The sequence below is a fragment of the Petromyzon marinus genome, chromosome 24 (genome assembly GCF_048934315.1).
Source record: "Petromyzon marinus isolate PM22_M1 ecotype Great Lakes invasive population chromosome 24, UKy_Petmar_22M1.pri1.0, whole genome shotgun sequence".
NCBI classification, from domain to species: domain Eukaryota; kingdom Metazoa; phylum Chordata; class Hyperoartia; order Petromyzontiformes; family Petromyzontidae; genus Petromyzon; species Petromyzon marinus.
This window is the reverse complement of record NC_133690.1, coordinates 17,198,222-17,211,670: the sequence shown is the minus strand read 5'-3', so window position 1 is coordinate 17,211,670 and position 13,449 is coordinate 17,198,222. Positions and strand designations below refer to the sequence as shown.

At 47.6% G+C, this 13,449-nt stretch overlaps 1 protein-coding gene across 3 annotated transcripts in view; it reads left to right on the top strand.

Moving 5' to 3' along the window:
- The window catches only part of LOC116945638 (N-acetyl-beta-glucosaminyl-glycoprotein 4-beta-N-acetylgalactosaminyltransferase 1-like), a 119,829-nt gene that overhangs the window by 54,333 nt on the left and 52,047 nt on the right, over positions 1–13,449 (top strand). For all 3 annotated transcript variants that reach the window (XM_076069473.1, XM_032960143.2, XM_032960141.2), the window contains 2 exons: positions 4,721–4,811; positions 8,900–9,000. In XM_076069473.1, coding sequence (XP_075925588.1) covers positions 4,721–4,811; positions 8,900–9,000 — 192 coding nt within the window. The remainder of the gene's footprint in view (positions 1–4,720; positions 4,812–8,899; positions 9,001–13,449) is intronic.

Here is a 13,449-nt window from a genome sequence, read left to right as displayed (position 1 = left end):
GGCAAGGATAAAATTGCTCACACTACCTCACCCAGCCAGTTGTGTCTACAGACAATTTTAGCTCCGTTGCCTCCGGCCAATTCTGTGGGATACCGGCAATTAAACTACGCGTAGAGCATAAGTCACGTTGATTTATACGACGTATACTGCCTTGTGGCAATTTCATCCGAGGAAGTCTTGTCAGCCCATCATATAGGGCGTAGCGTTTAAAAGTGATGGCTTTTTAAGTTGTCGCCATTCCGGCTCATTACCCCGTGCCGCCACGGTAAATGTGGAGCTCAGCGAGCTTTTGCCCGCTCGGGATGGACTGATGCGTCGGTTCATCGATCAGTATCGATTATCGAGCTAGTAATGCACGCCTGGGGATCACGCGCGTATGCAGTCCGTTGTCGTAGATCCATGTGTACGTTTCGCAATCGCGCGTATGCATTACCTCCACCCCTTGGTGAGGAATACATGCGTGGGTCAGAGAGCGCACGCAAGATATCGACAGCATATTGACGGTTTAGGGAAAAGTAAGTGGTCTTGGGCGGGGCGCGTCGATGGAAAGGGGGGGAGCGATGGCCGGTGGTTGAGACTGACGGGAGGAGGGGGGGCACGCAACCGAGAGGACGTCCCAAGCGGAGGGTGGTGCGGTGATTAATATTGTCTGGAGCGTGCGGGGGAGCCGAGATGAATCATTGCGTCATCAGACAATGAGAGATGGCGATTGCTTTGGTGGGGGTGGCGGGGACTCATCTAGCAGTAGATAGATGATAGCCGACGAAGTAAAGGCCTACACATCCACAGAGCTTCAATGAACGCTGTTAAGATTCGTAGCACAGAAATAGATGTAGGCTTTGACTTTAACATCTATTTCTGTGACCAGTCACAAGCTAATCCCTTAGCTATTTCAATGCTAAATTACTAGTTGCCTCTGTGGATGTGTAGGTTTTGACTTTAACATAGCCATTTCCGTGACCAGTAAGAAGCTAATCCCTCAGTTATTTGATATGCAAACCCCCTTTTGTCAAGGGCCTCACTTCTCCCAACCAGCTTAAAGTCGCTACGAATCTTAACAGCGTTCATTGAAGCTCTGTGGATGTGTAGGCCTTTACTTTAACATCTATTTTTGTGACCAGTCACAAGCTAATCCCTTAGCTATTACAATGCTAAATTACTAGTTGCCTCTGTGGATGTGTAGGTTTTGACTTTAACATAGCCATTTCTGTCACCAGTCACAAGCTAATCCCTCAGCTATTTGATATGTAAACCCCTTTGTCAAGGTGCCTCACTTCTCCCAACCAGCTTAAAAGTCGCTACGAATCTTAACATCGTTCATTGAAGCTCTGTCGTCCTGACAGGTCTGTTCCTTTCACCTGAAGACGGCCGCTTGCGTTGTGGCCGAAACGTCGTGAGAATTTTATTGTGTTATTTTATTCTCATTCTACGTGACTTTACTGAAAGAACCAAAGAAGATGAATCCTTGCAGTCACGAAAGCTTTAAATCGAAAGATGGTGATGATGTTTTTGATTGTAACCAGTCGGCATGACCCCCACCCCGACACCCACAGGCGGTGCTTTCACTTCCCACAGTGGAACAACAATGAATTAAAAACATAATTTCTTGCGTTTTATCGGGAGTCGTGACAATTAATCAAATTGGCAGCGGGGTGAATAGTTCACTCCCAAGTGTCGGATGACATTAATTGCTTACAAACCTCTCAAACTGCTTCAACTTAATTCAGCAATGGGTTCTTTAATGGGTTGCTCTTTTATGGCCATGTCTCTATCTTTAGACACTTAATATTCTCCTTTTCCCCCAGTTCATTATACCAAATGTATCAGGGAGGACACAAAAAAATTCTCCCCTCTTTTATATTTATTGCAGCCGGTCTTTTTTTCACGTTTTTGCTTTATTTTTCTGCATGTTATCTTTTTTGTGTTTTTTGTCGTTTTGTGGCGGGGGGGGGGGTTATGAAACGTAATGTTCCACTTACCTAGCAGTCTTATTACCTAGTCATCTTACCTAGCTATCACACCTAGCAGTCACTGCTCAGCAGTTTTTGACACTTCAGTGCAAATATAGCAGATTTGAAAACTATGAGTGTAGAATATTTATTTATTTTTTGCAAAGTGATAATTTAAAGGGAAAAAAAGTTAACTTTTCGGTTGACATGCCATCATTCCTTCTAATATCCACCACGGACACTGTGAGCATCCAGAGGAATGGGTAATGCGATTACGGAGCACTAGGCCTTTATTGATTCCTCATCGTATAAGCTAGACACACAACGATTTCCCACACTGGTGATTCGATACATTGTCATGCTTGGGGGGGGGAGGGGGCATTCCATTCATCGTTCAATTCTTTTTAAATTTCGATTTGGCCATCTCATTTTTATCATTTCCTGGTTTGTCCTCTCCCGTTTGTAATGTTTTCTTCTCCCCGTTAGCCCAAGTCGCACACGTCGGCGTATCCCTCGCAATGAATTCGCTCATATCCGAAAACAACCGGGTCTAAACGCGCACTATTCGACGCACATATTTACCACGCGGTAATCCATCAACACGATCGATCTGCGCGTCGTTAGCATACCCCGGCAAAGGGCCCCCCACCAGCCGTTTTGAGTGACGGTTTGCCAAAAAGAACACAGCCGGTGCCTCTGCCACACAGATCAAAAAATCCGATTGGCCGCCGCTCGTTCGCCGGCTTCCCCCTTCCATCGCCGGCTCCCCCCGACCACTCGGCGCACTCAAATGAATGGCCGACCATGCTGGACACCTGCTTAGCTGCTCTGTTACCGCTTCACAAAAAAAATACTCTCATTCGAATTACTTCTCAGTCCGACCGATGCGCTCCCATTAGCCCCGTAGCGATAGCTGGATCCACCACCTCTATAAATCCGTCGGTAGAATAAGCGGAATTTTTTTGCGATTATTTGTAATAATGTAACCTTGAATACTAACGGTTCCATATACCCCCTCCGCTGTGGAAGGCGCGGTCGGGAATATCTGCGGTGCCGGTGCCGTGAGTCCATCTCGCTGTTTCAAGGACCCGCGCAGTAGACCTGGGCACAAATCCAGGTTTCAGCCGCCCGCGATCGAAACTGGGCTCTCGGGCGTGGGCGAGGGAGTCGTCTCAGCCCGGTCACCGATGTCCTGCACAAAAATAACGCATAAACATTAATTAGCGTTCCGAACATTCGGCTAAATTCTAGCTCTTAAGAATTAAAAATAAATATTGCTTTGACTGTCCGTGCATTGAAAATTACCCTCAGTGGAAGAGTGGGTGGGAGAGTGCTTTGCCCCTACTCTGTGGACTAGAGGCCACTTAAAGGGTTCTCTTACCACCAAGGGCTGCAACTGCTTTGTGAGAGATCCTCGTGGACGCTTCATCTCATGACGAGAGGGCAAATGGCACTTTTTGGGATAAAATATGGAAAAATACAATCAATTTTATTTATTGAAGGAAATTACACGGTATTCGCATCTGGCTCGGCCATACTGGGCCCTTCCTTCCTTTCCCAGCCACCTAGGCCACAGAGCGGCGGTGGCGGGCACACAATTATTTCAGCCGCCGAAATTGAAACAAATCTCCACTCTGTTTCGGCACTTCCCCTCTCGCAAGCGGCGCTTAAGGAATGGCGAGAGGCCACATCAATTTAAACGCGCCTTCCCTCCGCCCCCCCCCGGCTCGTGAACAAATGTAATTTCCTGTCGTACAAATTGCCGAGAAATATCGCCCCGCCCGGCCCCCCACCCCCACACCCCACAACGCGCTTGCGGGGATGCGTCGTGCGCTATTTCCTCCACGCGCGAAACCGAGCGGGCCCCATAAAACACCCGCGCGCGGGTCAGCCGCTTACCAGCACCGCGCACACACCTAGCCGGGCAGAAAATTGTGGCCCAATTAGCAGCTGGGGATGCGCGCCGTCCTATTATCGTTTTTACGTTGCGCCAGCGTGGAACGCGGCGCGGAGGTAGATGTTCCGTGTCGTGCCGGTTAACGGCCGCGGCTGGAAATTGCACCGGTCGGCGCGTCACGGCTCGTGCCAATGTTCTCGCTAAATTACAAGAGGCGTTAATAACAACAGAGGAGCAGCTTACCCGTACAAAATTGGCAATGCAGGTTCGTTGTTGAATGGTTGGGGTCTGTTCATTAAAATGTAAATGTGATATATTTTTTTTGAATGTATTTACAAGTTCGACTTGGGCATACTCGTACATGTCACAGTCATTTTGCAATCAGCAGCTCTTGCGTTAAATAAAAGTGTTCATGTTTATTTTTTCCAGCGTGACCTGTGCCCACCCAGTCAATCCATTCAATCGTGGGCCAATAAAATAAAAATTACTTGGCGGTAAATGAGCAGCGATCGTGCATTTTTTAGACCATTGCACACTCAGGTTAAAGACGTCATTCAAACTTAAGACAAGTAAGCGGGCTTGACAGGACACGTCATGACAAGAAGGGGCGACGACCGATGAACAAGACTAATTACAGAGTGGCCACATAAATCTTTTACATCATTCGAGTGCTCTCTGTGCATCAGCTGGCCAACTTTGTCTCCTCGGTGCTTACATTTACACGCACATACGAACACTGCACCAAGCTCTCATTTTAATGACGAGTCGATTTGTCAGCACACGGATTGATCATGAACGCCGAATTAAATTAAATGAGATTATACTCTTTTTGCGGTGTACAAGCTGTGTGTTTTGTCGTGCTGTGCTTTTGCAGAGTCGAACGTTTGTTAGCAAGCTCGCTCTGACACCAAAGTGGAAGAACTACGGCCTCAGAATATTTGGCTACCTGCACCCGTCCACCGAGGGTACGTGTTTCCCCCCCCCCCCCCCCCCAGTGCCTCCCCGTGGTGTGCCGTCCCGCTGCCAAGATCGCGTGCATTTGCTGTTTCGGTAAAGATTTTTTTCCAAATGCACTGGCCGAGAGTCGTGCACGTTAATCTAACGAGAAGTACGGGAGACAGCTCCCCGTCATCTCCCGTTCCTAGCTCCTCGTCATCTCCCGTTCGTGGCCTCGCACCGTCTGTACCCATAAATGCACCAGCGTCAGTGTGGTCCAGTGGGTGTGCACGTGAACCACCACCACTGTCACTCATTGGTTTTTTCGGTAAAGTCACGTATGTAGGAATAGCATAAAATTATATTAAAACAAATCAATCACGACGTTTCGACCGCAACACAAGCGATCTTCATCAGGTGTAAAAAACAAATCACGGAGGTAAATACAACAAGAAGATGAGATACGAGAATTCAACAAACCCAAGAAGAAAAAATGTGATGCACAACCGGTCAGGTCAACAACACAGTTAGGCACTTAGCTGGCGGACCACGAATCTCAGAAGAGTGTTAAATTTCGTGTTCAACCTCTCGATTGAACTTTCCAGCATAGACAGAGTGAACAAATACAAGGTACAAGTCAAAAATACATATACAGAGACACCAAGAGGCAAGGACGGATAGAGAAGAGAGGAAAAAGCAGTTGGATGAACAGAAGCCTTAAATAAGAAGTGAAGGTGGGGGGAGGGGCCAGAGAGAAAGGGCTTCTGTTCATCCAACTCCTTTTTCCTCTCTTCTCTGTCTGTCCTTGCCTCTTGGTGTCTCTGTATATGTATTTCTGACTTGTACCTCGTATTTGTTCACTCTGTCTATGATGGTAAGTTCAATCGAGAGGTTGAACACGAAATTTAACACTCTTCTGAAATTCGTGGTCTGCCAGGTAAGTGCCTAACTGTGTTGTTGACCTGACCGGTTGTGCATCACATTTTTTCTTCTTGGGTTTGTTGAATTCTCGTATCTCATCTTCTTGTTGTATTTACCTCCGTGATTTGTTTTTTTACACCTGATGAAGATCGCTTGTGTTGCGGTCGAAACGTCGTGATTGATTTGTTTTAATATAATTTTATGCTATTCCTACATACGTGACTTTACCGAAAAAAACAATGGGTAATTTATGCAGTCACAAAAGCTTTAATTATTTATCACCACCACTGTCGTCATCACGACCGTCGTCATCATGACCATCATAATCATCACGGTCATCCTCATGACCGTTATCATCATCACGGTAGGCCACAATCAACCTCGCTGCTGGGTGAAAGCGTCTCAAAGCTATCGTCGTTCCTCACGCTCCAAACGATGCAATAATCCGCCCCGCGCCTGCACACGAGACGATTTAATCGCTGCGTCTTATCGGAGGACGTCCTCACGGACGCTTTCCATCCCTTGGCTGGCGCTCCATCATAATGCTTGTCCATTGATCGTCATCTCTGGTGACGTGTCCTGCCCAAACCCACTTAACTTTTCTTACCAGTTAAAAAAATGTTGCGTTTGACCTGCGCGTGTTCTCTCATCTGCACCTTCCTCTGTCTGTCTCGCTTTGTAAATTCGGGCAAGCATCTGTGCACCTTTCGTTTTTAATTCTTTGTTTCAATTCCCTTGTTAACTTCCCTGTTGGTGATTCATATACCGCAGTGGTTATTGCGCACTGATTAAAAACCTTCCGCATACTTACGCGGCTGTGTAATATTTAACTTGTACACAGAGGTCATTCGTATTATTGCCACCGCGATGAAGCATGGGAAATCCCTTAGGCCATTTTCAGAGTCCATAATCCCCCCTGTTCTCGACATCTTGTCAGTGGTTTGGCCTTTTCTGTGTTAAATGTTTGCATTAAAACCGACGGGGGGAGGCTCTTGCCTCGTAACGTGAACTATTGTCCTCGCCTCCATATGTCTCAACAAGTTATAATATTTATAAACCACATGAGATGACGAGGGTCTGTGTCGCCCTATGAAAATGAAAAACGTTGTGGTCAGTCCGTTTGCACGCTGCCTTTTTGCCCAGGTAGGCAAACTCTGGACCCGTCTCCACTTTCTAGCGTCATTCGTCAAGTGATGAGGCACAAGTCTCAACCGGTCTGCACTTTGCCTGCCTAAGCAACTGCTGTCGAATAACATTGGTCCTGGAGACCCCCCCCCCCCCATCGACCAATGAAGCCGTGCGATATTTTCTGTTTTATAATTTTCACACGATGAACCCCGCCCCCCCACAGCCTCTTTATCCGTCGTCTTTTTTTTTTAATTCTCCACAACGCACCGCGGCAGTGGCGGCGCGCACGCTTAGCGTCGGATGTTCATCGAGCAGCTCGTCGCACTGGCCCTTGTAGAGCGCGAGGGCTCGGAGGCTGGAAAACGATCTCGCCTTGTGCCACCCCCCACCCCCTCCCCACAAATTGTGCCGTTGCGTTTACACGTTCCCGGCATGGCCTAGGGAAGCAGGTCGTGGGTTCGATCCCAACCCTTGACTCCTGTGTATTTGGAGTTTGCGTGTCTCTCTCTCTCCCTCCCCATAGTTGCGTGGATTTCGCTCTTCTGAAAAAAAGCTATATAGCTCAGTGGGCCTTACCTGGTAAAATAAAAATAGTTTTAGTTCATAGTTTAGCATGGCGCTTGCATTTGCTGTCATGTCGGAAAAGGCAGTGCAGTCGGGGGGAGGTGGGGCAACAGAAAAAACAAAGAATAAACATCATGCGCACGCATGGATTCTGTGACGCTCTCCAACGCGCGCCTATGCTCGTAATTCTTTAACGGTGATGGTAACGCCGCGTTTGAAGGTGCACAACGAGGCATCGTCTCCCGGCGACGCGTGAAGTGCGACACGGCCCCGTCGTGCGGTTTCACACCGTGGCGTCTGATGATGGCATCACCCCCTTGGCCGCCGAAGGATAACCCTTTTTTAGCACCAAATTTTGGACGCCGTTTTTTTCTTGGGTTAAGTCCCCCATAGCAATGCGGCCTCCAGGAGACAAACGGACAAGGGCGAACGCATTCACACGTTCACGCATTCAACCCCGGTTTGAAAGTTTGTGAACGAGTTTTGGCGAAGAACTGGTTAACATCTCGGGCGTTGCACGTGCGCAGACACGGTGGCGGGATCATATAGTGGCGCACACGCGCGTACATACGCGCACGCTCGCGCTAACACATAGTGTTGTAATCTAAGGAGGCACTGCAGTTGATTTTTAAATGGGTGTTTGAGTTTCATGCATTTTTCATGTAGAGATACATTTCACCGCACGCTTAGCGGCATTTTAATGACTATGCCTCTGGTTTATTTGTTTCGGCTGCTGTTGGAGGGAAGAAGAAAAATCTGATAATGGCCGCGTTACATCTCTCTTTCCCATTCATTATCGTTATCAACGTCAAATCGCCCCGAGGGAAGGTGCGGGATTTTTAGCAGTCAACAGGGTGTTTACGAAGTTGCTCCCGTGTAAATAGAATTTCCGCGAGGATGCCAATGTGGCTGCGACCGCTCGTTGGGGTGTGGTTGAGTATGAACGCTTTACCGAGGCTCTCAGAGCTCCCTCGCTCGCATCTCCCGATTTGTGTTTTGGCGACGCTGCTCGGCAAATGACGATGCGCGCGCTGGTGCGCATGCATCACGCGGGCAAACCTATTGCGTTGCCAGCAGCTCAGCGTGCGCGGAGGCTGCGCTCAGAAGCCATTCCCCCGTGGTGAGGAGTCAGCTGCGGGTATTCCACCCTGTAACATCGAAGTGTGTGCCCGGACTCTCCTCTGGAGGTCAACTGGTGCTGACTTTGGACACGTGTGTGTGTGTGTGTGTCTCTGCGCGTGTGTTGTGTTCGTGTGCTAGCTGTGTGTTTGCATGCGTGTCCGTGTAGTAATTGCGTGTGTTTTCTGTTTGCGTCTGTGTATTTTTGCGTGCGTATATGCATGTGTGTTTGTTCACGTTTGCATGTGTGTGTTTGTATGTCTGCATGTGTTTGTTTTTGTACGTGCGTTTTTTACGTGTGTTTGTCTGCGTGTGTTTGTGTGCGTGTATATATGTGTTCGTGCGTGCATCCGGGCTGTGTGTTTGCATGTGTGCGCGTGTGCAGGTGAGTTTATTTTCACGATCGCATCCGACGACAACTCCGAGTTTTGGCTCAGCCCCGATGAAAAGCCTGCCAACTTGGCGCTGATGGCGTACGTGGGCAAGGTGCGCTATTTCCAGCTCTTCTCCGCGTTTTTTTTACTTTGTTTACAACACGATGCCGCATCTGCCACCCCACTGCGTCTTCGCGCACAGTCCAAACACGTGTTTTAAACGTGCAACTGTGGCCCGCTCCACGTATTTTTGTGGGCCGAGCGAGTGGACATCGGGAGCCGTGGCGCGGTGCTTAACGCACTGCGACGGGTAACCCGGCCCACCCGAGTTGGTGGCATGGTGAGTTTGCAGGTGGATGAGTGGGCGAGGGCATGAGTGGGCAAGTGAGTAGTGGGTGCTTGGTTGTAATGATGGATCGGTTTGCGAGTTGGTAGGTGGCTGATGAGTGGGTGTGTGGGTCTGATGGTGGGTTGGTTGATGAGTGGGTTGGTGAGTGAATAAGTGGGTGGTTATAGTGATGCGGTGGGTGGTGAGCAGGCAGGTGAGTGATGGGTGGGTGTATGAGTGTAATGATGGGTTGGTTGATGAGTGGGATGGCGAGTGATTGGGTAGATGAGTGACTGCGGTCCCTATTCTCATCTGGCCATGCAGAACCGAGTGCAGGTGCCGCCCGTAGCCGGCACGCTCTTCTCCTCTCGGTCCACTCCGTTCAAACCTCTTCACACGCTCACCACACAAGGCCCACTGAGTTATAGTGAGGGAAAAAAGTATTTGATCCCCTGCTGATTTTGTTCGTTTGCCCACTGACAAAGTAATGATCAGTCTATAATTTTAATGGTAGGTTTATTTGAACAGTGAGAGACAGAATAACAACAAAAAAATCCAGAAAAACGCATGTCAAAAATGTTATAAATTGATTTGCATTTTAATGAGGGAAATAAGTATTTGATCCTCTCTCAATCAGAAAGATTTCTGGCTGACAGGTGTCTTTTATACAGGTAACGAGCTGAGATTAGGAGCACACTCTTAAAGGGAGTGCTCCTAATCTCAGCTTGTATACCAGTATAAAAGACACCTGCCCACATAAGCAATCAATCAGATTCCAAACTCTCCACCATGACCAAGACCAAAGAGTTCTCCACGGATGTCAGGGACAAGATTGTAGACCTACACAAGGCTGGAATGGGCTACAAGACCATTGCCAAGCAGCTTGGTGAGAAGGTGACAACAAATTTTGATTTAAAGCTTTCGTGACTGCAGTAATTCATATTCTTAGTTTTTTCGGTAAAGTCACGTTGAAGGCAAACAACAAAATAATAAAATATATATAAAACAATAAAAAATTCTCACGACGTTTCGACCATAACTCAAACGGTCGTCTTCAGGTGTGTTGGTTTGCATAAATTTATTTTCCTGTACCTGACACCATTGCAATCATTGAAGACTTGGTTCATCAAGGACTAAACACTGAGGTACCCCCCCTGGTGAGACACTGTTTAACCAATACATACTTCACTTGGAATGGAACTTTCTACAAACAAACTGAGGGCAACCCAATGGGCTCCCCCCTTTCTCCAGTTATAGCGAACATTTTCATGGAGAAATTTGAGACTGACGCCATCCAGACTGCCACTCTGCGCCCAACCTTATGGAAGAGGTACGTGGATGACACTTTTGTCATCTGGCCACATGGCCGGCCTGCTCTAGACCAATTCTTCGACCACATCAATTCCATACACCCAGCCATCAGATTTACCATGGAAGTTGAAATAGATGGCAAGATATCTTTTTTGGATGTCCTAATAAAAGAGACCTGATGGTTCAATGAGCCACTCTGTCTACAGGAAAGCTACCCATACGGATGCTTATCTGAAACCGGATTCCCACCACCATCCATCACAGAAGAATTTTCTCATCAAGACTCTGTATCATAGAGCCCAATGCATATCCGACCAGGAACACATAAGCAGTGAACTCAAGCACGTACACCAAGCTCTTAGGGCTAATGGTTACTCCGACTATACAATCCGCAAAGCTATCACTCAAACCATGAAGAAGAACCCTCTGGAGGAGCCTTTCAAAACCATCACTTTACCCTACATTGCGGGGATCACAAAAAAGATCTCCAAAATCTTGAATAAACACAAGATCCAGGTCCGTTTCAACACATTACATAAAATCCGTGATCTGGTTCCGTCTGTAAAAGATGTGATTCCGGACATACAATACCCTGGTGTCTACAAACTAAGTTGCCTCTGTGGTAGTAGTTACATTGGAGAAACCAAACGCCATGTCTCGGACCGCATTCGTGAACACAAAGCAGACCTTAAACACGGTAGGACCAACACCTCGGCCGTGGCAGATCATTGTTCTAATTCAGTAGGCTCACATGCCATTGACTTTTCCAAGACAGAGGTTCTTTGTAAGCCATCTGGCTTCCATGAGAGATTCGTTCATGAGGCTATCCACATATACAAGCACAGAGACAATTTCAACCGAGAAGATGGATTCTATCTTAGCAATCATTGGAAAGATTTGATAAACCATTTCAGGTCTTAATTGATTGTTCACGCTTACAGTGGCTTTCAGACAGCATACATTATAAAAAAAATTGTCTCCCCCCTCCTTTTTTCAAAATATAGATGGACTAGTCCTAAATAAACTGCCAAATCGTTGCACGTGGCGCTAACGTTTGTATAAATAAATAAATGCGCCGTTTAAAAATACATTTATGCAAACCAACACACCTGAAGACGACCGTTTGAGTTATGGTCGAAACGTCGTGAGAATGTTTTATTGTTTTATATATATTTTATTATTTTTTTGTTTCCCTTCAACGTGACTTTACCGAAACAAACTAAGAATAAGGTGACAACAGTTGGTGCGATTATTCGCAAATGGAAGAAACACAAAAGAACTGTCAATCTCCCTTGGCCTGGGGCTCTATGCAAGATCTCACCTCGTGGAGTTGCAATGATCATGAGAACGGTGAGGAATCAGCCCAGAACTACACGGGAGGATCTTGTCAATTATCTCAAGGCAGCTGGGACCATAGTCACCTTGAAAACAATTGGTAACACACTACGCCATGAAGGACTGAAATCCTGCAGCGCCCGCAAGGTCCCCCTGCTCAAGAAAGCACATATACATGCCCGTCTGAAGTTTGCCAATGAACATCTGAATGATTCAGAGGACAACTGGGTGAAAGTGTTGTGGTCAGATGAGACCAAAATGGAGCTCTTTGGCATCAACTCAACTCACCGTGTTTGGAGGAGGAGGAATGCTGCCTATCACCCCAAGAACACCATCCCCACCGTCAAACATGGAGGTGGAAACATTATGCTTTGGGGGTGTTTTTCTGCTAAGGGGACAGTACAACTTCACCGCATCAAAGGGACGATGGACGGGGCCATGTACCATCAAATCTTGGGTGAGAACCTTCTTCCCTCAGCCAGGGCATTGAAAATGGGTCGTGGATGGGTATTCCAGCATGACAATGAGCCAAAACACACGGCCAAGGCAACAAAGAAGTGGCTCAAGAAGAAGCATATTAAGGTCCTGGAGTGGCCTAGCCAGTCTCCAGACCTTAATCCCATAGAAAATCTGTGGAGGGAGCTGAAGGTTCCAGTTGCCAAACGTCAGCCTCGAAACCTTAATGACTTGGAGAAGAAACGTCTGACCTCTGTGATTGCCAACAAGGGTTTTGCCACCAAGTACTGAGTCATGTTTTGCAGAGGGGTCAAATACTTATTTCCCTCATTAAAATGAAAATCAATTTATAACATTTTTGACATGTGTTTTTCTGGATTTTGTTGTTGTTATTCTGTCTCTCACTGTTCAAATAAACCTACCATTAAAATTATAGACTGATAATTTCTTTGTCAGTGGGCAAACGTACAAAATTAGCAGGGGATCAAATACTTTTTCCCTCACTGTATATCTTTTTTTCCGAAGCGACTTGACCACAAATGGTCGCTCAACGAGAAGTGGCTTATCATGTGGATATTTAAAGCAGCCAAATACTCTGCATGTCTATTCTAAATGTGGAGGAAAAAGGCGGAGAAAAAGCCACGCGACCACGGGGAGGGAGAGACGCACATTCCAGATGTACAGGCGTCATGGTCGGGATTGAACCCACGCCCTCCGGCATATCGGGCGAGGTAGTCAACATTTTTGCCAGAACCTTGGCCACCCATTAAAGGTCATCCATTAAAAGGCAAAATCGTCGCAACGATCTTTGGAGAGCTCTTCGTGCAGCGCGACCGCTCCATTAGGGCTGCCCTCGACTTTATCTGCCAGGACACCGTGTGATCCTTTGGGAGGGGGTGGGGGAGCGGAGGGACGCGACCCGCGGCGTGGGTGGTTAATTTGCGTGCGGGGCTCACTCCCGTCGCCAATGGGAAAAGTGTCGCCCGGCGCCGCCGCGCTCGCTCACTCTCTCCTGCTCCTGCTCTCATTGTACCCAGCGTCCCTGCACTGCAGCGACTCGTTTGTTGACGTGGGAGTAATGGGTGGGTGGGGGTGGAAGGGGGAGGGAGGGAGGGAAGGAAGGAGGCCTGG